Source organism: Aspergillus alliaceus (genome assembly GCF_009176365.1).
Source record: "Aspergillus alliaceus strain CBS 536.65 unplaced genomic scaffold BDW43scaffold_8, whole genome shotgun sequence".
NCBI classification, from domain to species: Eukaryota; Fungi; Ascomycota; class Eurotiomycetes; order Eurotiales; family Aspergillaceae; genus Aspergillus; species Aspergillus alliaceus.
This window is the reverse complement of record NW_022474691.1, coordinates 122,103-144,561: the sequence shown is the minus strand read 5'-3', so window position 1 is coordinate 144,561 and position 22,459 is coordinate 122,103. Positions and strand designations below refer to the sequence as shown.

The following is a 22,459-nucleotide window of genomic DNA, read 5'->3' as shown; positions in this document are numbered from 1 at the left end:
TCGTTCTCATGCTACGCTTTCGCGGCCTTCTCTATATGTTGAATTCCTTCAGCTTCAGGGACCAGGATCACGACTACCTCGGATGTAGTATACACGAAAGATTAGAGCAGATGGTAGCCGGTGCATACGATTTATGTGGTACAAAGCCAGTAGTAACCCACGTTATCTGCATTCGCCAATAACTACTGATATTGCTCAAGAAGGAGAGGAAAATGCAACATGATAAGAACAATACTGACACGATCAGTAAGATTACTCCCAGCGGTCTGGAGAGTAAGCACTGTCTTAAATCGTTCTGCAGTATAGACTTCTCGTGGTAAGAGATATCGTAGAAAAGAAAGCAGAACCCAAGCTACCTTTGATGTTAAGTGTCAGCAATATGGCGGCAATGTGTCCCCTCCGCGTATCCCATGATCCAGATAGATTTCCAATAGATTCCGTAAATAGTTTTCAGTTGTCTCTGATTCAAGATAGGGGTGGCACGTGGACACGTGGCGTAGTTTGAGTAAAAAAGGGCTTGGTTGACCTTGTTTACATATCGGGCATGGATCTAAGTTGAGCACTACGGCTTACTAGATCGCATCTCGCATAAGATATGAGAAGGTGTTGTTCGGGTCCGAGTTTGCCTCCGAAAGGCTTTCACTAACGGGTGAGTTTTCTTCATGTTCAATTGGTATGGCCCACTGCCCCCATTGTAGACTAACTACATGGGCCTGACGACCGAATTTGCAAGGTTTAGTGCCCTTGCAGCTTTCCTTTTGGCACATGTGACCAAGGTAGCATTTAATCGAACGGCAGCTGGCACCCCTCGAACATAGGTGCTGCCGCATGATATACATCATCACATTGAGACAAGCCGATTCTATCGGGCTGTGATCAAACTCGCAATTAAGATTCCCACATTCTCCTCCAAGATGGTATTTGTTGCAGAGTTTATGTCTTTTGGCACGTCGATAATAAATCTCCCATTCCTCTGGTGGTGGCATGGGACAGTAGGTGTCAATTCGCTCTCCATCCTTGTTGAGTGAAATGAATTCTTGAGATTTTGAGCTCACTCTGGGGAGAAACTTGGCGTAGAATTCCTGATCTCGGACTTTGATAACAGGACTCCATGATTGTGCCGGGGTATCATCTAGATTTTTAGAGAATTGTTGATTTGGCATAGCGTGAAGTTTATTGCATTCCTTGCCAAATCGGCAGATGCCCTACGTGTCTAGTTAGGTAGCTTTCGCTGAATGACTCTGCTGGGTTGGTACCTTTTGGAAATGTTTACAGACCGGTCTAGTAGCAGCGACGACATGATCTCCACTGATGGGGGGAGAGACAGGGGTGGATGTGAAGACTGCTGGAATCTCCCTCACGGGCAAGTTCAACCTATCATACTCAGGATGGAACGAGGCGGCTTTGATTAGGGTAATACGATCAGCCTTACCCCGGTAAGGGGTCAGTAAGGAGAGGTAGCCAGCATCGTGACATCCAGCAAAGAAGATATGCTTGCATTGATTGTTATCTGCAAACAGGCGAAATATTTCTATATATTTTTAGTAAGCTGGCAGCAGGACAGTTGTCTTCAACCGTACCTCTAATTTTATAGTCTGCGCCTTCTTTCTTATCACCCGCGTCGATGTAATCGAACAGATCCTGGGAGCGAGTGAAACTGGCGGCGAATGGTGACAAAGAACGTGCCTCATTACCAACTAGACCACCACGCGCCAAAATCTTTGAAAGTCCTAAGACGTTAGAGTATATTCGAACCATGATCCGGCATTGATCTGCCTGGCTCCCTGGTTGATCGCTAAGGAGTTCTCTGATAGAGTCGCTTAAAAGTCGAGCTGCAATGATACCTCCTTCTGCCCCGGCCTTGATGAGATGATCTTTGAACTGCCCTTATTAGCACTCCTAGTCAATACGGCTCGAAGGGTACAGCTAACAAGATAACCATCGCCATCCACCAGCACCAGCACAAACGGGTTACGTTCCTAGCTTGGTATTAGACATAGTCTCTGCATATGCGGGTTGTCTCTATGACAGCAGATTAAGAGTAATTACATACTTGTCCCCTTGCTTGTTTTTTGTACCTCTCTCGAGCCGCCTTCTCCTCCTCATAGTCGCTTTTCAATTGGGTGTAGTTGTCCAACAACAGGTGAAACCGCTGCAAGAGGTTCTGAAGTTTCTCATGATGCTGCTGGTTATCGTGCAGAACAGTAGCCAGTTGACTATCTAGGGCCTGGATCTCAGTGTCACCAAGCATATTGTTCTCCGTTATCTAAACCGAACGATATCGAGGTATGGACACAATAGTGGAAGCGACCAGCAAAAATAGAGCGGCTGCACTCACGGTAGAGAGCATTACAGTCCAGTTCCATGCAATATGGTAAATAAGGGAGTTACAGGGAGTAGAGGACTAGTTTATGACCGCGAGCGATGTCACAGGAGGAGCCACAAGGCGCAAAACGAACAAACAAGCAAGAACTAGTTGTCAACAAGTTTCTTTGTGGGTTGATGCTCAGACCCTTGAAGCGGTAGGCGGTGAATAATACTCCGCTGTCAATGTGGGGCTGACAACCCGCGGTAACCCTCTTGGGTCTAGACCGAGATTCCGTGTCACTTTTTGCCTGAGGCATTGAGCCTCGGCTGAGTCTGTCCAATATCCGACAGCCGTCTCCATTCATTCCATGGCGACCACTTCTTCACCATTCCGTACATTCAACGATTCCCTCGAGTATTTAATTTGACAAATTCAATTTATACAGATGCATGAATAAGATATCATGAATAAATCACGGAGCCCTGGTACTACTACCGTACGGCGTGCGAAAGTGAGCCTTGATTAGCCCCTGGAGATCCCATCTGTACACTCGCATTGCTCCAGTATGCAGAATGAAGATGCTTACTGCAATGGTCTACCTAGGCCTGTACGACCTGTCGACGTAAAAAAACGAAATGTGATGGCAAGCGTCCTATCTGTTCACCTTGCAAGGCTTTCAACTTGCCTTGCGCTTTCCAGGATGTCCTGAGGCCCTCAAGTCGAACTAGCCGGTGTGTTCAAACGCCATTTTGCTCACCAATTAGTCAACTCTACCTCTAATATACTCATGGTCCAGAGCGTATGTCGAAGAGCTCGAAAGGCGCGTCCAAGATATGGAAGTGCAGTTGCAAGAGCGACCTACGCATGCGTCAAGAACCGAGTCTGATTCACCAAACAAAATAGACGCCTCCATTCCACCTTTAACGACTGCAAGAATCAGTACCAACATTAATTCTGGTTCGAATGATGTAGAAAATCAGTCCTATCTTAGCTCGCCGTCAAAATCTCAGCCGGACGAAGACAACATTCAATCGAATACCGACAGTGAAGCCAATAGGGCTCCGTATGTTATCAACGCTGAAGGTGCAAGGATGCGATATTTCGGTAAGCATGGTCTTATGTATTGAAGTGAATTCTGGTTGATTCCATCGAAGGTGCTTCTTCTGGGTTTTCGATCGCTTCTCCCCAAGGCATGAAATGGCTAGAGGGGGAAACACGCTCGGGAGCGTGGAGATCTGCTAGCCAAAGAACTGCACCCCGATGGCAGTTATCCAGTTGGTACCCTCGCATACTACAGGGCGACTTGGGACAACGCGTTTCTCAGCCGTTGCCGTCTAAATCAACGACAGTACAACTAGTTGGTGAATACTTTAGCGCATTCAATAGAGTCATGCCACTGTTTCATGAGGGCACGGTGATGAGATTAGTGGACAAACAATTTGGTTGGAACCCTGACGAAAGTCCTTCATGGTGGGCTTCCTTGAATGTCATTCTTGCATCCGCGTACAGGGAAAGGGCTCAACAGCTACCAGATGGTAGTGACGAATGGCAGAAGTCTATGGGACACATTAGGAATGCTTTGAACGTCGTTGTGGAACTTTTCATGCGTGCTGCTGATCTACTTGCTGTCCAAGCAATGTTGGGGTTAGCAATCCTCTTTCAGAACACACCAAACCCGCAGCCGCTTTTTATGTTCGCCGCAGCGGGAATGCGTCTTTCACACTCTGTTGGGTTGCATCGCAACCAGACATTCGGACTATCTCCATCCGAAATAGAGGAACGGAGAAGAACTTTCTGGATAGCATTCATCTTAGATGCAGATATCTCTCATCGAACTGGCCGACCACCGGTGCAGGATGCAAACGATTTCGATACGCCGCTACCATCTGAATCTCCTCATGATGGGATAGGGGTTGTAGATGTCCAGGGTGCACGCCTTGGCTACTTCCATCTGCTGGCGCGCTTTGCATTGATTCAACACCAGGTATACAGTCATCTTTATACCACCAGTGTTCAGACGAAGATCACTAGAGATCTGATCGGGGAACTAAAGAATTGCCAAGAGGCGCTTCTCGAATGGAGAATTTCTTTTGAAAAACACTATGTGCCGGAGCTAGCGTTTTCTAATGCTCCCCATTATCATCTCCAGCATGTCCTGAGATTGGACTTTGCATACCATTGTTGTTATGCCAAGCTTTACCAAGTCTGCATACTTGTTCGAAGACCAATGGCCCAAGCTCCAGAGGACCTAGAAGACTATGCAGCTTTGGATGGACAAGTCAATGATACACTGGTTAGATCACTTGAATCGGCGAGATCTGCGGTTAGACTGATAAAACATGTAAATCTATTCGGGCCTTCTTTTGCATGGTATGTCCCTTGGGGAAATCACTTGAAGTTGTTATTGTCTTGGGCTAACCATTTCAAGGGGTGTTCTCTACTTCCCAGCCGCCGCATCTGTGATCTTGTCGTCGCACTTGCTAGCAAACCCATTCCATCAACATGCTGCGTCTGATCTTGCTATGGCTCATGAAACGATAAAATTTCTTTCCCGAATCTCATCTGAAGATCCAGGCACATATGTTGATTATATACTTAGCCTGTGCTCGGAGCTAGAGAGTGCTGCTAAGAAGGCCTCAAGTCAAGCCGCTCAAGACCTCTCTCGGCAACCGATGGAGAATATCAATAATTCTATGAAAGAGCCCGGCGGCTCAGTGAGCAATTTGACCATGCCTTTCCATATGAATTTCGCCACACCCCAGTCGGAAGGTATGGATTTGACGAGAAGTGCTATTTCGCAAAACTATGACATGTCCACGGTGGATCCAACTTTCGACCTGGCCATGAATCTTCAATGGCCTATTCCTCCCTTCTGGAATTGGGGAGATATGACGACTGGCTCGGACGAGAATACTAACAATGAGCAAGCATTATAGGCATATTCCTACGAACAATCTAGCCGGACTCTTATGGAAACATTAATTTCTAATCTGCACACGTACAATAAGAGGAGCCTTCTTATTTAATTTATTCTAATTATACGAAACCCAGGATTGCTTGCGAAATAGTCTCCCTGGACCACCTAATGCCAGCTGATGTCCCTGTCGTGGTAACAATTGGGCACAGACGGGCTGGTCCACCGGGGCGTGACTGTCTCATCACCAAGCCTGACGACTGGCTTCAGCAAGGTCTGGCGTCCCCACGGTCCTTGCTCAAATGTGGTCATTAAAGGCGAGTCCTCATCAAGATAGCCTGGTCGGCCTTTTTTCCATCCACTAATAACTTGGAACAGAATTTCGGTAACAAACTGATCTGGAGTTGAAGGCGCAAAACCAAATTTTTCGGCTGTCTTATGAACCACGTCCAGTGGGTACAATCCGACCTCTTCCTCTAGTGCTATGTTGTCTGCAGCAACCAAGGAGCTAATGACGTGGTACGAGCCTCCTTTGACTGCTCGGTCGCGAATAGCAAGCATGGCCGCCAGTGCACCCACAAGACCAGTAGTCATGTCCGACACGGGTAAAGGGGGTAGGACGCATTTCTCATCCGCATATCCCAGCGATCTGCCCATAATATAGGATGAGCCCGAAGCAGCATCACCAATTTGCTGCCAACCCGGGCGTTCAGCAAAGGGGCCATCCGGACCATAGCAGTTTTCATCCACATAAACAATGCCTTTGCCTCGATTCGCAGCCAACTCTAACATGTTTTGGAGCCCGAGACCCTTTCTGTCCAACGATCCGTAGCGAAATCCTTGCACGAATATGTCTACATCTGCAATGAGCTCGCGAAGACGGGCCATATCCTCGGGGCTGTTAACGTCGAGATCAATGGTACGCTTTCCAGCATTTAGGACAAGTTGAAGCACCTATTTTAGACATCAGCTTTCCGGCCTGATAAACAAATGGAATAAGAGATTCTTACGTTGAGATCCGGCAATTTACTACAGTTGACTCTAATAACGTCCGCACCGAAGGATGAGAGTGTCACACCGATAGTTGGACCCGCAATAATGCGTACCATCTCCAGCACCTTAACCCCTGCCAGTGGTCGTTGGTCGCTGGCCATCTTGGGTAAAGGATGTTTGGGTGTTGGGGCTGCGTATGTCTCTTGGGTGTAGTTCACATACGGATGCCTGGCGAGCTTCTTTCCCATTTCTGTCTCTCTCCATGATTCAGGCTTATAGCATATGCTTCCACAAAGGCCATGGCGTACATTGTGCATTTCGAGCTCATCCGGGCTCCACTGGTGGACATGTTTCTGGATATAAGCATAGTATTCGCTTGGCGAATTAAATGAAACGTTTGTGTCGATTCCCATCGTTTCGAGGACATGGTTAGCATTAAGTGATCCATGAAGCTGATACCACACATTGGGATACTTGGTTTGGTATATCGCCGTTGTCCTACTTGCAAGGCCTTTCCCAAAACCTTTTTCAAAATCACGGTCGAAGAGATCTCCCAGCTTTCCTGACCGCGCCAGCGATGCGATGTCAGATCCGTTGATATGGGTTGTTGCCACAGAGCCAAGCCAAATGCCTGCCTGGTCGGTATTCACAGTCACGCTGCCCTCGGACGCTGGTCTGCTATCGCGAAGCTCCAACAATTCGTTTGCTACCACACCGCACATCGCATGTAGAGCGGCAGCAACGATAGGGGCTTTAATAGGGCCAGGAATCATAGGATCCGGCTGACCCTCGAAGTGGACAGTGTCCCATAGTTTCTTGTTTTGAGTGAAACCGGGTGTATGTGAGGCTAGAAAGTCGAATACTCGGCGAGCATCATCGGGCACGGCAAGAACATTCTTATCGATAAAGGTGCCAGGACCATAGATATCTGTCCCTGGGATTGTCTCGTGAGGAATAGTCATGGTGAATATGTTTTCAAATGTGTGCGACGAAAGAAGGGAAGTTGCAGGCGAGACTGATACAGCCAGTTTATCTTCAGATGGGGTGTCTTCTGGCAACACTCAATTTAAATCACGAAATACGTCGCATTTTCTGCATGGGGCATGCGCAATTTCAAGTAGTACCTCCGTCCCTAGAGAATCCACTGAAGATCCACATATCATTGCCAGTACTTTGTTGGGAACTAATCCAGCTTCAGTGGAACTCCGCGCCTCCGCGGCGCCGGGGCAAATATTCCGCGGCCCATGGCAACGGCCCTCCATGCACCATGACTTCACATTCCTAACCAACCATAAAGCGCGATCGGGTGTGCATCAACTATGCAGGGAAGGTTTATGTAGCAAGCTTATGGTTATCCGGGTATCCTAAAATATTTTGCCGAGGATAACCTGAAACCAGCAATATAGTGACAAAATATATAACGCTTTCTGGCGAGTCCCCTGAGTCAAATAATTCTGTCATAACAATATCATCAAAGTCTTGTTATATAGGTATGTAAGTTTACTTACTCGAAGATGTTGCGAGACCCTGAAAGTCGGCCTGTGAAGGTGGCCAACTGCTCTAGCTATCATGGTTTGTTCGCTGACCCTCGATCGAGCCTCAAGTTGCTGACTGCTTGAATTACTAGGCGACCCGGCATATGAGATGTATCGCCAGGCAACTCTGGGGGAGGTCGACTTCATCACTGGTGACTACCTCGCAGGTGCCCGCCTGAGTAACTATTTGATGATAATACACTAAGTCTATGAACAGAAGTTAACTTAGCCAAAAATGCCCAGGCCAGGCGGGCGAGAAAGCACCCGGGCTACGAAGAAACAGCTTGGCAGCGACTTCAACGGACAATCGATGTTATTGCCGAAAAGGGTATTCGGATAGTAATCAATGGTGGTGCTTTAGATCCCAAAGCGCTTGCGATAGAGGTTGCGGCCCTAGTATGTGACTCCATTCTCACTGAGCCTTCCCATGGAATGTTACTCACCCAAATGGCTTACTGCAGGTGGATGAGAAACGACTTGACTTGCGTGTTGCCTACGTTTCCGGGGACGATTTGTACCCTCAAGTTGGCCCTAACATGCCAACGACCAAGGAGGAACTGCAACACTTAGATTCCGGCAACCCTTCCGTTGTCCCATCTGAATTGACCTATGCGTTTATGAATGCTCCTGATGGGAGACCAACCCCCATGATATCGGCCCATGCATACTCGGGCGCCCGTGGTATTGTTGAAGGCTTGAGGCGCGGAGCACAGATAATAATCTGTGGTCGTGTTGCGGATGCTAGTCCCGTAATCGCAGCGGCCTGGTATTGATACGACTGGCGCCAAACTGACTATGATAGACTTTCTGGAGCACTCATTGCTGGTAATCTGATTGAAAGCTCAGCATATGTTACTGGGGCAAACTTTGCGGGCTTTGATAAATATCCGATTGATATCCTTGTCGCTCCTGGGTTCCCTATTGCAGAGATTGAGGAAGATGGCACCTGCACCATCACCAAACACCTTGGAACCCAAGGACTTGTTGGTACAGTCACGGTGAAATGCTAATTCCTCTACGAGCTTCAGGGAAATGTCTACCTGAATAGCGATGTTTCTGCTCATATAGATGACATCGTCGTGGAGGATGCTGGAGAAAACAGGTAATCACTGCTAACATCCGTTATGTTACTAGCTCTGATGGATGATAGAGTTCGCGTCTCCCGGATCCGAGGATCACCACCTCCCCCAACTACTAAGCTTGCAGTATTCTATCATGGAGCTTATGAAGCAGAAATCCTTTTGAATGCGACTGGATATGCGACCGCTCAAAAGTGGGACCTTCTGGAGAAGCAAATCCGTCATTTTCTGCCCGCAAGTGTCGCGAATGACCTAGACACACTTGAGCTTCAAAGGTTATTCATGTCAAATTACCATCCTCTGAACAGAGGTTTGACCTCATGGTAGAGTCGGAGCTCCTGAACCGAACCCGTCCTCCCAGCTGAAGAGTACAAACTATATGCGCATCTTCGTAGCATCTCGTTCAGCACCGGCTGTTGCAGCTGTATCCAAAACAATAGGGAACATTGCACATAAGCACTTTTCCGGTACTCCAAAGCTCCATTGATCCAAACACAAGGTAACTGACTTACAGGCTTCCACGCAACTCTTGACATGCGAACCGCGGTCCCCCGTCCATTCCTTGCATACTACCTAGCCTTGATTAACTAGACCGAGATCCCCGAAAAGGTCAACATCCTGGAGGATAGATCCAAAGTCGCATCTTTCGATATCCCGCGCCCCTGCCAGTACGTATCATTGGAACCACGTGAGACCTATGATCCTACGTCGCCAACAGTGTACAACGGTCCAACGAAAGATATCCGCCTCGGAGATATCGCACTCGCCCGATCGGGCGACAAAGGTGCAAACCTCAATTTTGGCATCTTTGTCCCCAACCCGACTCACTGGGACTGGCTTCGGTCGTTCATGACCACCTCCCAAATGCAAGCTCTCACTGGTGATGACTGGGACGACTCCTTCTCTATCGAGAGAGCAGAATACCCACACATCCACGCTGTCCACTTCGTTATATACGGCATCCTAGGCCGAGGAGTAAGCAGCCCAAGCCGGCTAGATGGGTACGGAAAAGGATTCGCAGATTACATCCGGGACAAAATTGTCCAAGTCCCTGCTCAATTCAAACTCTAGGACCATATTAAGGAAATACACATACCAAACAAAGCGTCGTACTCTACCAGAAACCCAACAACCATAAATATACAAACTCCGAATAGATTCAAAAATCAAGAATCCTTCTTCCCACCCGCCACAACCCCCCTCCTCACACCTCCCATCTCACAAACAACCATCTCATCCCTCTCCCACAACAACACAACCGCAGCCCCGACAGGCCCAACTAGTGCCCCAAGCACCACGCTCTTCACCAAAGTCGCTACCAGCCCAGTCTTCCCATAAACCCTCTTCCGCGCAGCACTATACAAAGCCCCCGCCCAAACTAACACCCCAGCAGACCCAATAATATAATCCCACCTCAAGAACAAATGCACCCCTTCCCCAACACTTCTCACCCCCCTCACGGGCTGTTCCCATGGGAAGGGAACCTCAAAAACCCGCCTCGGATGCAACGCCTCCAAATATGCCTCGTTATACATCCCCGGCGCAAACACCGTACCCAGCGACAGAATCCACGAGACAAGGTGCGTGAGCGCCGTGTTCGCGAACGCGAAAGCGTACACACGGCGCAGGGCACTCAAATTCGCGCGGCCGTCTTTATCCCGCCCTGTAAAGGGGTTAAAGACCAAATGGGATACTGTTAGGAGGATCGAGACGTAAGCGGGCCAGGGCTGCCAGATGGCGATGAAGATTTGCTTTATATCAGGGGTTATATGTTCTGAGAGGGGGACGGTGAGGAGGTGGGTTGGGAGGAGGTAGCCTATTACAAAGACGGCGGGGATGGCATGGAGGACGGAGCGAGGGACGCGGATTGCGTCGGGAGTTGGGTTGGTTGGAGTTACTATTAGGTGGAGGAAGCAGTAGAGGGGGGCGGCGAAGGCGAAGGTGAGAACTTGGGCTGTTAGGCCGAAGATCATTGGGCTGGCGTTTTCCTTTTGTTAGTTGAGGGTTTATGAGGCGGTTAGGGCAAGGGGAGGGGTGGTTACAATGCGGCGATTGTCCAGGCGTTGCCTTTTCGCCATGCTTCGAGGCTGATTAGGATCCAGGCTGAGCCGAAGGTTCCTGAGAAGCTGATTGAGTGGAGGAAGAGTGATGGGTGGCTGTAGTCTGTCGTGGGCCAGAAGAAGGTTGTTAAGGTTGTGAGGAGGTGGTCGATTGGTTCTACGCCTGTGTAGACTGTGCGGAGGGGGAAGTTGGTGCCCGGAAGGGTTTTTGAGGCGATGGCTTGATCACCCAGGTTGCGGAGGCCATTGATGTCTGCGAAGTAGAATATCGCGTAGAAGACGAAGAGGCTTAGGAAGGGGAGGATGACTTTGGCGGCCATTTTGATGTCCGTTCGGTTAGTTAGTGTCTCGGCCTGTAACTAAATGGAGTGGATGTCTCGTTGGTGGTCACTGGGGGTATTTATATCTGGGATTTTGTATTGTATAAAGGCAATATTTGCGAGAGTCTAAAGGAAGAGATGCAATATCTATTACCTAAAAGGGAATCTGTTGCGAAGAAATGCGGAGGAATTAGATGTCGATCATTAGGGCTTGCATGAAATGTGGAGTACCGAGGCTTCGGAACTTACATATGACCCCGAAGTTCTCCAAGGCAGTCAATAGTAATCACAATTATGAGTCTAATGGAATGTGCCTTTAATTGCGCCGAGGAAGATATAAGTGTAATAACCATTATTTCATTCTTATGAATCAAGCTACAGGTCAATACGCTTGCAGATAAACCTTAGATACATCGACCACAGAAAAGCCTCGCCCGTCACGCATTGTATCTTTCTAACGCTGCATACGCAGCTCGCACATATTCCCCAGTTCGGTCGTTGCCCATAATAGACCTGCCCATCCTATTCATCGCGTATGTGAAAGTAACCTGGTGATCCATATCGATAAGTGCGAGCGACCCTCCCCATCCTCCCCAGGCCGCCACTTTACCAGATGGAAACCAGTCCGCACAATCTATCTTGCCAATTCCATATCCAAGGCCCCACACAATGTTCAACCCGATTACCAAGTCTGGACCACTAGCTTGTGGCACGAAAATCCTGGAAATTGTCTCAGGACTCAAGTAGCGTTTTCCGTCTACGGTGCCATTCTGTGTGATAATGGATAGAATATCGTTGGCCGCACGCGCATTAGTAAAGCCAGCAATGGACCCAAGGCCACTTCGGCGAAAGGCGGGCTCTTGGGGAGCCCGTGGGTTAACCGGACTACCCGTCAGAGCACGAAACATGACACTATTGGGATCTACTCCGGAAAGGTCGAGGGGCGGGGAGACATCCATGTCCGCGATGCGAGGCCAGTGTTCTTCCGCGACAGGGAGGTGAAAGTCAGCATTGCGAGGAACAGCGAGCTCCTCATGAATGAACTCGCCCAGCGATTTTCCGGTTACGCGACGGACGAGTTCGCCGATGAGGTGACCCTGGGAGCTGGAGTGGTACCCATGGGCCGTGCCAGGCGTCCACCAGGGCCTCTGTTGGACCAAGTTCTCAGTTGCTAGAGGCACGTCGAGCATGGTGGCCTCGTCAATGGGAGGATCAAAGGATGGCAGGCCGGCAGTGTGGCTCATGAGATGTCGCACCAATACTCCTTCTTTCCCGTTGACTCCGAACTCGGGCCAGTATTTAACAACGGGAGCGTCTGGATCTAGTTGGCCGCGATCAATCAGAATCAACACGGCCAGGTTCATGATTGTCTTGGTCATCGACCACACTGATACAATGGTATTCTCCGTCCAGGGTTTTGATCGCTCGGTATCTGCGTGGCCACCCCAGATATCCACGACTGTTTTCCCTTTTACACTGACGCAGATGGAGGCGCCAAGCTCTTTGTCGGTGGAGACATTTTGCTGCAGAATGTCGCGGACGGATGAGAACGCAGGATCGCAGGTGCCGTTTACTTGTGCCATGGCTGTTAACCGTTGTAGAGGACCTGTCTGATTGACGATGAAGGTGTAAAGAGGGGGAAAAAAGGCGTGTGTATTCTCAGAGTGTCTTCAATATGCTATTTATGTCTTTCATTTGGAGCTACGAAGTAAACCAAGATCGTTCAGCGCTGAATCTAAAGTAGCGTAGACGACGCTGCCAATCAAGCTAACTTGTGGGCGAAAGCAGTTGGTGAAACATGTGTAGACTGCGCCCGTTCTGATAACAAGGGCAAAAGGGAAAACGTGTTATTGTCAGATATTCGGTCAGTCCCGAATATTAGATAAAGATACGATTCATAAAACGTCTTAAAATGATCAAGTCTAGAGCCTTTTCAGCTCTTCTTGACGATATTGATGATTCTATGATTCTTGTATGATTCTTGCCTTGCTTACGGGGCCCTCGTTTTCACTCCTCTTCAGTCACATGATTCTGGTCACGCACAGCTATTTTATCTGACAGTTTATCAGTGCAGGTCACGTGGCGACAGAACCGGATCCTGAGAACGGGGATTAGTTATGATCAAGAATGTGTATAAACCCAAAAGGCCTTTGAAACCATGGATCATTGTCCGATAAAAGCGTCACTTCCCTTCCAAAGGCTTCCCTAGAAATTAAACTTATGCGTTATAAAACTCTAGATGAAAAAAGTCGACGAATGCAAACATGTCCGCTGCCAATGATTCGAGTAGTGCTTTGTCGGATATTCCAACTGCTCATACAGAGCACAGCCTGGCGTTCGAATCCGATACAATCATCGACGCTGAGCCGGCGCCAGACTAATATTCACCTCCCACGGATTGAGTCGCTTCCGATAACACAGCGATCAACGGTTGGGTCGAAATCTGGACCAACACCGAGGGATCAATGGCTACCGTTCGGTGGCCATCGATCCAGGACTATCCTCCCCAACTTCCTGATCCAGAGGAATATGTCGTAGAATTTACAGGAGAGGACCCAATGGATCCGCACAACTGGCAGATGAGCAGAAAGTAGGTAGACATGATGTTCGGCTGCTCGAAATGACGTTGTATACTGACTTTACAGGGTTCTCTTGTCCTGTTGCTCTTCCTCTTCCGGGAGACCTAAGCGCCCGTGGTGTTGATGGAAAAGGCGTCTATACTGCGGCGGCAAACCCATAATTCGGGGATCCACGCTAAGCAGGACGAGGTCGAGATTGATTGTAACAATCTAATCACTGTGAATTTCAGCCGGCCGTTTCGTATGCTGTTCACAGAGCCGATCGTGTTTTTGGTGACATTATACCTGTCTTTCATCTACGGTCTGATGTATGCTTTGCTGGGAGCATATCTTGTGGTGTTCCAGGGAATCCATGGAATAAATCTGAGGGTGGGCAGCTTGCCATTTTCCGGACTAATCATTGGCGAGTTCGCTGGGGGCGTTTACACCCTATTGAGTCAGAAGGCATATACGAAGAAGTTGATAGCCAACAATCATGTCCCCGTGCCCGAAAGGAGATTACCACCGGTGATTGTCGGTAGCATTGCCTTCATCGTCGGGCTATTTTGGTATGTACCAGCTCCGCATTCCAAGTTTCTAGTCATCTCTGACAGAGATAGGTTCGGTTGGACAGGCTGGACCAAGAATATCCACTGGATGGCCCCCACCGCATCAGGGGGTGTTCGTAGGGTTCGGCATCTACTGCATCTTCCTGCAATGTTTGAACTATCTGATCGATTCGTATCTGCAGTTGTAAGCATGTCGCATTTATGTAAGCCTCAGAAAGGCCAAGCTTTTACTGATAGGACAGTGCCGCTTCGGTCTTCGCCGCCAACACTATCCTCCGGTCTGCCGTCGGGGCGTGTTTTCCGCTCTTTTCGTGCCAGATGCTTATCAACCTAGCTGTTCGATGGGCTGGAACTCTATTGGGATGTCTAGCAGCGACTATGATCCCGATTCCTGTGGGATTTATCATCTGGGGCCCCGCGTCGCGGCGAAAGAGTAAATTTGCGCCGACAGCGGTGGTATTTGAGGAGAAGTCGGGGCAGTTAACTGCTGTGAGCGTGGAGATGCGGAGATCAGAATAGTGTGCTGTATTGAGCTGTGTCCGAAGTGTCCGAAGTATCCCAAAGCACACATATCGATGAGTTTGTGGTGGAAACGAAAGTTTCTGTTCAAACTTCCCGAGGCTTCCGTGCACTGGAAACAAAAACGGAAAATTTTCCACATCGCCAAGAAATTTAATATCCTATCCCTCCAGAAACGAGGATAGGCAGAGAGATAAAAGATAAGCTGAACAGATGCGAAGCGATACGCAAGAAATCGGTATTACCCGCTATTGTCTCATGAATCACCCACTCCAGAACTGAAGGGGCATAGTTCAAGGGATTGGGGCCATTCACATCACTGCTGATTCGACCCATGGGCCGATCGGCAAGCGAACCATCCTTTTGACTGGCATTCCAGACCCTTGAGTGGCTCGTATATTGTCATTGCCAAGGTCCCAATGCCACGAGCCACTGATAAGCACTGAGGCGAATTTTTCTTTTTTTTTTTTTTCTTTCTCGGAATGAAAAAGAAAAAGCCCCTCCGTGGGTGGGAATAAAAACCCGCGTTCTCCGCAAGCGTCTCTGATTTTTCTTTTTGTGTTAGGCGTTGCCTCCAACGTTACCCCAGGCTGAGACGCCTCGTACACTATATCAACTGCAAAAATGGGTTGGATACATCGCACCAACCTTGCGGTGGCGCGGTCCCCCGTTGGACGATGGTTTCGTCTGGAAAATTCCGGCCATGTGAGCCTACACTCTTAGATCCTTATTTGGTCAAATGGCTGGATGATGCCTAACAATGAGATAGCCCCAAGAGCGGAAAGGAAGCTTTTTCTTTACCGAGATTCGAGCGGGATTGGCGACCTTCTTTGCCATGGCTTACATTATTAGCGTCAATTCCACTATTACCTCCGATTCCGGCGGCACCTGCGTCTGCCCTCCAGAAAGCTGGGCTGACAAGTGCAATTCGAACACCGAGTATTTGCTATGCGTACAGGAAGTGAAACGTGATCTGGTCACGGCCACCGCGGCCATTGCTGCGTTGGGAACGTTCTTCATGGGTTTGCTCGCCAATTTGCCCGTAGCGTTAGCGCCTGGAATGGGCTTGAACGCATACTTCGCATACACAGTGGTTGGACATCACGGGTTTGGAATGATTCCATATCGCATCGCGGTGACAGCGGTGTTTGTGGAAGGATTTGTCTTCTTAGCCTTGACGCTCATGGGAATCCGGCAGTGGTTAGCCAGAGCATTACCTGCATCGATCAAGCTGGCAACGGGTACCGGCATTGGGCTGTACTTGACGCTGATCGGACTGAGTTACAGCGCTGGCATTGGTCTGGTTACCGGTGCGACGGATTCGCCGATGGAACTTGCTGGATGCCATTCCTCCATGCGCGATCCAACCACCGGCTTGTGCCCTTCCAGCGACAAGATGCGTAACCCGACGATGTGGGTCGGTATCTTTTGCGGCGGTGTCATGACAGCGATGCTGATGCTGTACCGTGTCAAAGGTGCGGTCATTATTGGCATCTTACTGGTTTCGATCATCTCGTGGCCCCGGCCGACACCAGTGACCTATTTCCCCCATACGGAGCTGGGAGACAGCAATTTCAATTTCTTCAAGCAAGTGGTAACGTTCCACCCCATTAAACGGACGCTCGTGGCACAGGAGTGGGATCTCACGGGACATGGTGCGGAGTTTGGGCTGGCTTTCATTACCTTCTTGGTGAGTGGATTCTTCCTTCGTCGCAGGCCAGGACTAACCAGGTTTGACATGACAGTATGTCGACATTCTTGACACCACAGGTACACTGTACTCCATGGCACGCTTCGCGGGCGCGATCGATGAGCGCACTCAGGATTTCGAAGGCAGTGCTTTCGCCTACGTATGTCAATGTATCGGCCTCAGATCCAATTGATACTGACAGGATTCTACAGATGGTTGACGCAGTCTGTGTCTCTATCGGCTCACTCTTTGGCTCACCCCCAGTAACAGCCTTTGTGGAGAGCGGTGCTGGTATCTCCGAAGGTGGAAAAACCGGTATGACCTCCTGTGTGACCGGCCTCTGCTTCTTTATCGCCGTCTTCTTCGCCCCCATCTTTGCTTCGATTCCTCCCTGGGCGACGGGTTGCACGCTTGTCATTGTCGGCGCCCTCATGTGCAAAGCTGCCGCCGAAATCAACTGGAAGTACTACGGCGACGCCATTCCAGCCTTTCTTACCATCGCCATCATGCCGTTTACCTACAGTATCGCGTACGGTTTGATTGCCGGTATTCTGAGCTATATCTGCATCAACATGCTTGTGTGGGTCGTTGAAAAGGCAAGCTTTGGACGGATTGTCCCGCCGAACAAGGATGAGAAAGATCCCTGGACATGGAGGCTTCCGGGCGGCTTCTTCCCCCCATGGGTCAAGAGGGCTGCGAGGGGAAAGAAGAAGTTCTGGCAGCCGGATGAGGAGAATGAGGGTGTTGTGCCCGATGGGTCAGTGTCGAGTAATGAACGGGGGGAGAAGTCGAGCCTCGGCTTCAAGAGCAAGAGCGGTGTTGTGTGATCCGCAGTATATCAAACATCCTTGTTCGTGTACATTAGATTATATATAGCTAGAGGGCTCGAGCGCTTCCGTCGCCCCGAGCGCCGTTCGAATTTAGTTGGTCAAAGTTCAGTAGGACGCCGCTCTTTCTTCTATACTTCTTCACGACAAAATGGTGGCAATACTATATTCCCCATACCCTATATTATTTAGCTTTAAATTTAGGGCTTCGGCATCCCGTTCCAGCTTGTGGGAAATTAGACGATGGATCTGAACTGATCGAAAAGAAGAATTTGATTGGCGGGAGCTATGTTCTAGAATGGCTTGTGAAACTATTGTAAAGTATTCTTGTACGAGCTTGTCCAGTGTGGCTTGGTGCCCAAACTGCGCCACCTGCAGCCTGTGTAACTTACGGTAATCCCAAAACGCCGTCCATGCGGGGAAGTGGCGTGCAGTTCCGTCCACCAATAACATCGCGCCCGAGTCAGCTGGAATTCCGGTATCAATTCCGGTGATTTCATCCCTTCACTGCTTTCTTTTTCCGACTCTCTGCCTGTTTTCGCCTCTTCAGCATCCCTTTCTTTTTTCTTCTCTTTAGCTCTCGTTATGGATTGATGTCTGAAAAACATCATGACCGACTCCAGACGACGGCTGGCCCCCGCGCCGCCCGGTACCCCTGGTGGCAATGATACTCACCAGCGCAGGAAAAACGTCGGCACAGCCTGTTTGGCCTGTAAGGCTCGCAAGCTGAAGGTAGTATTTTCTTCCCCCAATAGTAATACTTCAATCCTGATAGACCTAGTGCACCGGAACCGCGCCTTGTGCGAACTGCCTCAAGAGCCGACTAGAATGTACTCTGGATCAAACCGCGGACAAGCGTCGCCGCGGAGCTTTAAAACGCAAAATTGACCACCTGGAGGAGAAAGAAGATCTGCTATTCCGACTGGTCAGCCTCCTACGCGAAAGCGGCAACCGTCGCACCATCCCTTTGTTGAATTTGATTCGGAGCAATGCCAGCCTGCCGGAAATTCAATACTACGTCAACCACCAAGTGCCGCGATCGGAGCTATCCCGGACGCCCGAGCTCATAGAGGTCAGTCACGACGTGCAGCGGTTACAGGAGTCGGACTCGCAGTCAATGCATCGTATCCTAGTTGCGAAGCGGTTGTCGGATCAGCCGTTGTTTCTGGTTCCTGCGAAACCCTGGACTAATGTCGTCGCGGACAATGATTTCGTTTCACACCTCGTATCGTTGTGGTTTACTTGGTTTCACCCCTTCTTTAATTGGGTCGATCGTGAGCGCTTTATCCACGATATGCAAGCGGGGTTACTCGGGGCTAAATTTTGCTCGCCGCTCTTGGTTAATGCCATTTTAGCGTATGCATGTGTATGTTTACCCTTCGAGTGTTCAAGGCTGTGCTGTTGTAAATTCTTCTTTACTAACAACCGTAGGCATATTCAAATTATCCCGAAGCATATGCCGTTCCTGGGGACCCGTCCTCAAAAGGCGCCCACTTCTACGATGAGGCAAAACGGTTGTTGGATAAGGAGGAAGGGAGGATTACCCTTCCCGCTGTTCAAGGGATTGGTGTGTTATGGGCGCGGTAAGAGTCTTGTTGCAACCACCAGCAGAATGATAGACTAAGGATATGCAGTGCCTGCATGACCGGTCAGGACCGTCAGGGATGGATCTATCGCAACCAACTAGCCTACTCAGCCCATGAACTGTCGCAGAAGTATTCATTGCTCGCATCAAAGGTTGATGAAGATGAGCTTCGCATGGCACGGATAGTCAATAGTACCAATTGGGGGTTATTCAACTGCGCCACGTAGGGTCCTCCGTGCCTGGATATTTCAGCTTACTACAGCCGTGAAGAACGACAAACTGATCTAAGCCAGGACTCACGCTTTACTATATGGGAAGGCTCCCATTATTAAACCGCCGTACCAACCGTCTTTTTCCCCGGTGAATGACGCGCCTGAAAAAGACGAATGGCGGGCATACCCGATGCCCACAGAAGGAAACAAGAAGTCATCACGCACAGCAACTTTATTCAACGAGCTCTGTAAATTGAATATAATCGCACACGACGTCGCAGACTTCCATTACAACAAAGAGACACCTGGATCGCGCGTCCAGATGGAACAAAAGACCTCCGATTTCCAACGGCGTCTCAGTGAATGGACCGACAGTCTTCCACAATGTCTAAGAATAGGGGATGACGTCGATGTGCCACACGTCCTCTGCCTCCAGTGAGTTATTCTGCACTTTTATCATATTGCGAATGCCCTAACCCCCCTAGTATGTATTACCATGCTATCCTTATCACAGTGTACAACTTCCACAAACCGTCGCCTGAAACCAATACCAACGGCATTCTCTACACCAACTATGACACAATCACCCCGGCCCAAGCCGAAGATGTCTGTTTATCTTCCGCCCGCAGCATCGGCCACTGGGTGCAGATCTATCGAACCTCCTGGGACCTCGACCCCGTTCCCATCTTCAACGTCCAATGGATAAAATCGGCGCTGTTCGTCCTCCTAGAACACCTAGAGAATCGCAAGAACTGCGAAGCTTTCGTTATCCTCTGTATCGCCGCCAAGGCTTTTTCCCGACGGTCTGAGAAGGCCAAGCCTGTCCTACGGTCGCTGCAGGATACGGCCCGAGAGCTGAAGATCAACCTACCGTTGGAGACAGCTCCGCTGTTCGCTGAATTCGGGAGCCAGCGATTTCCTCGTGCAGTGAGGATTAAGGAAGAGACGAGTGATCCGACAAGTAGTGACGTATGATTTTATGATCGGTATACGATATTTCTGGACCCTTGATGATTTACTCGCATTAGATAAAAATTGGATGATGATATATACTATTCCTAATTGATTTATGTAATGTTTACAAGAGCATAATAACGAATATATACTGTACGTTAGCTGTAGGTAGTGTTAAAACCACCTATTCTTCATTTAATAAGAGCGTTTGTATCGTGCGCCTATACAGGGCTTCATTTTCCTACCATAAACGTCAGCGTATTGTAATCAGACACCCAATCCTACACATAACTCCATTGCTCCCATATAATCGACAAAATCATCCCTTACCCATATATACATCAATCTCCATAGCGCTATATCTCAACCGAAAAAGATTGTAACTCATAACATTCAACTATATATATATATATATATGCCCTTCTATGAGCGAAATACCAAACATCATACCATATTATTTTCATCCTGCTTACCCTTCCTCCAAAACCCCAATTTAGCCCGATAATGCCACAAGGCCCAGACCACAAATGTCGCCAGCGTCAGCGGAATCGTAACGGCCCAATACTGCCAGAACTCGTGCGACATCTCCCACGACTCTTTCTCACCAGACTGGAAGTCGAAAAAGTTGGAGCCGTAGATGCCCTGTTATTGTCAGTTTGTATTTGTATGGAAGGTTAAGGAGGATGAAGAGCCGGGGGAGGGGGGGAAACCTCCCCAAAAGAAACCTACGGAAACAAAGGTCCCAGGAAGATAGATCATACCCACGAAGCTCAGGGTTCTCATCACCATGCTGTCATAGCGGGTGTGTTTACTCATTTCATGGGAGACGAGCGTGTTCGCCTGTAAGTTTTGGTTAGGGGTATATTGTTCTTCATAGTATGTAAAGGACTAGAACAGAACACAGAACACAGAACACATACGAGTTGGATCTCAGAGGCCAGTCGATCGGTCAATGTCTTGGCCCTGACCCTGGTTGAGTGGATTTCTTTTCCGACGAAGGCTAGTTTTTGGTCGGTTTGGAGATAGGTGCAGCGGATGGCGTTCGCTTCTCCGTCACTCACGTAGGTTTGGAACTCGCTACGCCAGCGGACATGTTCCGCGAGCAACCTGTTCATGGTGTGGTCGGCTACCTCCATGGTCTCGTTCAGGTGGACGGCGTGACGAGCGCTGTCGTTTAGGCCTTTTAGGAATATTGGGAGATTCTTGCTTGATGCGTTTCGTAACTATATCTATGTTAGTTTGAATTGTTGATGCACAAGGAGATGGGAATAGAATAGAGAGGGGGAGGCGCTGGGTGGAAAGAGGATGAGAGAAGTAGGGACGCGTAACCTTTTCGACGTTCCTGATAACATCCCGTTGATTCCAGAAAGACGTTTCGTATAGGTGCGCGATTTCATGCGCAAATACCGCGTGCCAGATATACGGATTACGATCCCGCATATTCTGAGTGGGAAACTTGTTGACAATCTGCTTCCGCTGGGTAGAAGGTACATCGACGAAGAAGATTCTTTGACGATTGGCTTCGATATCCCAATCAACGAAAATGGAAGGCTCTAACCATTTATACGCGATCGGTGATTTGACCAGCTTGATTTTGAACATGGACCAAGATACTAGTACGTCACTATTAGCTCTGCTAAGTATGCAATAACAAGATGAGAAATAGCTTGCCATGGTTCGTCATTTCGTTCCCATTGAAGATATACTCATTGTGAAACGACCCGTTCAGGTCTGCTTCGAAAGTACGCCGGAAATCGGCAGGGAGCTTCGCAAGGTCGGGGCTTTCTTGAAGCAGCCCATGCTTGGTAAAGCTAATGCATAGCATGAATATCAATTTCTATGACTGGTGCGTAGCATTGAAGTAAGAGAAAACCTACATAACTTGGGTGGAGTAGTGTCGAGAGGACTGCGCTCTGTTAGTGGTTAAATGTCTATATTAACGGTCAAAAGGAAAACAGACACTCAGAAATGCTGCCAAGTCGGGAGTCTCTTGCTGACGCAACTGACCGGTGCCTAACATACGTTAGTACAGTTAATTCAAAAAAAAAAAAAGCAATAGGCAAGAAGACTAGGGCTTTTATCCCACCATCGTCGTCGAAAATAACTAAGTCGGATTCGTTCTCGGGAGGACGTGTTGTGTCTAAGGAGCTGAGTTCCATGGTAATCATTCCAGGGGCTTAAGCTAAGGGGGAAAAAGTGGGCAGATAGATGGGGTCGAGACCGTATTATATTCGCCGTTGAGCGCAGCCTAATGCAATGCATAGCCGACGGCGCTTACTGGTTGCCATTTAGTACGGCGGACGAGTCACCGCGAGGCTGAACAGTGTAAAACAATG

General features: G+C 49.0%; 10 protein-coding genes across 10 annotated transcripts; 5 read left to right on the top strand and 5 right to left on the bottom strand.

Annotated features, from left to right (window-relative positions):
* Positions 1 to 188: 188 nt before the first annotated feature.
* Positions 189 to 2,459, bottom strand: BDW43DRAFT_266984 (zinc finger CCCH domain-containing protein). Its single transcript, XM_032040934.1, has 5 exons — positions 2,054 to 2,459; positions 1,932 to 1,979; positions 1,581 to 1,881; positions 1,257 to 1,531; positions 189 to 1,205 (listed from the first exon to the last, which is right to left on the bottom strand). Exons 1-5 carry the CDS (start codon positions 2,249 to 2,251, stop codon positions 573 to 575), a joined length of 1,455 nt encoding a protein of 484 aa, XP_031903292.1. The 5' UTR covers positions 2,252 to 2,459; the 3' UTR covers positions 189 to 572.
* Positions 2,460 to 3,141: 682 nt separating this feature from the next.
* BDW43DRAFT_308133 (fungal specific transcription factor domain-containing protein) lies at positions 3,142 to 5,244 on the top strand (the record flags this gene model as incomplete). The annotated part of the gene is made up of 3 exons (XM_032046415.1): positions 3,142 to 3,412; positions 3,463 to 4,678; positions 4,737 to 5,244. 3 exons carry the CDS (start codon positions 3,142 to 3,144, stop codon positions 5,242 to 5,244), a joined length of 1,995 nt encoding a protein of 664 aa, XP_031903291.1.
* Positions 5,245 to 5,390: 146 nt separating this feature from the next.
* BDW43DRAFT_323612 (CoA-transferase family III domain-containing protein) lies at positions 5,391 to 7,177 on the bottom strand (the record flags this gene model as incomplete). The annotated part of the gene is made up of 2 exons (XM_032049787.1): positions 5,391 to 6,176; positions 6,233 to 7,177. 2 exons carry the CDS (start codon positions 7,175 to 7,177, stop codon positions 5,391 to 5,393), a joined length of 1,731 nt encoding a protein of 576 aa, XP_031903290.1.
* BDW43DRAFT_323610 (acyclic terpene utilization AtuA family protein) lies at positions 7,152 to 9,939 on the top strand. The gene is made up of 10 exons (XM_032049786.1): positions 7,152 to 7,787; positions 7,843 to 7,917; positions 7,968 to 8,146; positions 8,212 to 8,494; positions 8,564 to 8,742; positions 8,773 to 8,852; positions 8,901 to 9,104; positions 9,157 to 9,296; positions 9,344 to 9,375; positions 9,421 to 9,939. The coding sequence occupies exons 1-10, from the start codon at positions 7,730 to 7,732 to the stop codon at positions 9,898 to 9,900; spliced, it is 1,710 nt and encodes a 569-aa protein (XP_031903289.1). The 5' UTR covers positions 7,152 to 7,729; the 3' UTR covers positions 9,901 to 9,939.
* A 56-nt stretch (positions 9,940 to 9,995) lies between these two features.
* Positions 9,996 to 11,209, bottom strand: BDW43DRAFT_308130 (uncharacterized protein; the record flags this gene model as incomplete). Its single annotated transcript, XM_032046414.1, has 2 exons — positions 9,996 to 10,806; positions 10,872 to 11,209. The coding sequence occupies 2 exons, from the start codon at positions 11,207 to 11,209 to the stop codon at positions 9,996 to 9,998; spliced, it is 1,149 nt and encodes a 382-aa protein (XP_031903288.1).
* Positions 11,210 to 11,564: 355 nt separating this feature from the next.
* On the bottom strand, positions 11,565 to 13,167 carry BDW43DRAFT_266973 (serine hydrolase domain-containing protein). The gene has a single exon (XM_032040933.1). The coding sequence runs from the start codon at positions 12,790 to 12,792 to the stop codon at positions 11,647 to 11,649; it is 1,146 nt and encodes a 381-aa protein (XP_031903287.1). The 5' UTR covers positions 12,793 to 13,167; the 3' UTR covers positions 11,565 to 11,646.
* Positions 13,168 to 13,911: 744 nt separating this feature from the next.
* Positions 13,912 to 14,855, top strand: BDW43DRAFT_308128 (uncharacterized protein; the record flags this gene model as incomplete). The annotated part of the gene is made up of 3 exons (XM_032046413.1): positions 13,912 to 14,336; positions 14,388 to 14,520; positions 14,574 to 14,855. 3 exons carry the CDS (start codon positions 13,912 to 13,914, stop codon positions 14,853 to 14,855), a joined length of 840 nt encoding a protein of 279 aa, XP_031903286.1.
* A 446-nt stretch (positions 14,856 to 15,301) lies between these two features.
* Positions 15,302 to 17,669, top strand: BDW43DRAFT_266968 (NCS2 family permease). Its single transcript, XM_032040932.1, has 4 exons — positions 15,302 to 15,560; positions 15,625 to 16,545; positions 16,601 to 16,705; positions 16,758 to 17,669. The coding sequence occupies exons 1-4, from the start codon at positions 15,480 to 15,482 to the stop codon at positions 17,370 to 17,372; spliced, it is 1,722 nt and encodes a 573-aa protein (XP_031903285.1). The 5' UTR covers positions 15,302 to 15,479; the 3' UTR covers positions 17,373 to 17,669.
* A 108-nt stretch (positions 17,670 to 17,777) lies between these two features.
* BDW43DRAFT_266954 (putative C6 transcription factor) lies at positions 17,778 to 20,349 on the top strand. The gene is made up of 6 exons (XM_032040931.1): positions 17,778 to 18,104; positions 18,154 to 18,738; positions 18,804 to 18,955; positions 19,007 to 19,180; positions 19,251 to 19,604; positions 19,655 to 20,349. The coding sequence occupies exons 1-6, from the start codon at positions 17,982 to 17,984 to the stop codon at positions 20,142 to 20,144; spliced, it is 1,878 nt and encodes a 625-aa protein (XP_031903284.1). The 5' UTR covers positions 17,778 to 17,981; the 3' UTR covers positions 20,145 to 20,349.
* Positions 20,350 to 20,403: 54 nt separating this feature from the next.
* Positions 20,404 to 22,392, bottom strand: BDW43DRAFT_266935 (uncharacterized protein). Its single transcript, XM_032040930.1, has 8 exons — positions 22,210 to 22,392; positions 22,084 to 22,136; positions 22,001 to 22,029; positions 21,795 to 21,934; positions 21,453 to 21,736; positions 21,044 to 21,346; positions 20,853 to 20,963; positions 20,404 to 20,765 (listed from the first exon to the last, which is right to left on the bottom strand). Exons 1-8 carry the CDS (start codon positions 22,289 to 22,291, stop codon positions 20,568 to 20,570), a joined length of 1,200 nt encoding a protein of 399 aa, XP_031903283.1. The 5' UTR covers positions 22,292 to 22,392; the 3' UTR covers positions 20,404 to 20,567.
* Positions 22,393 to 22,459: the final 67 nt, after the last annotated feature.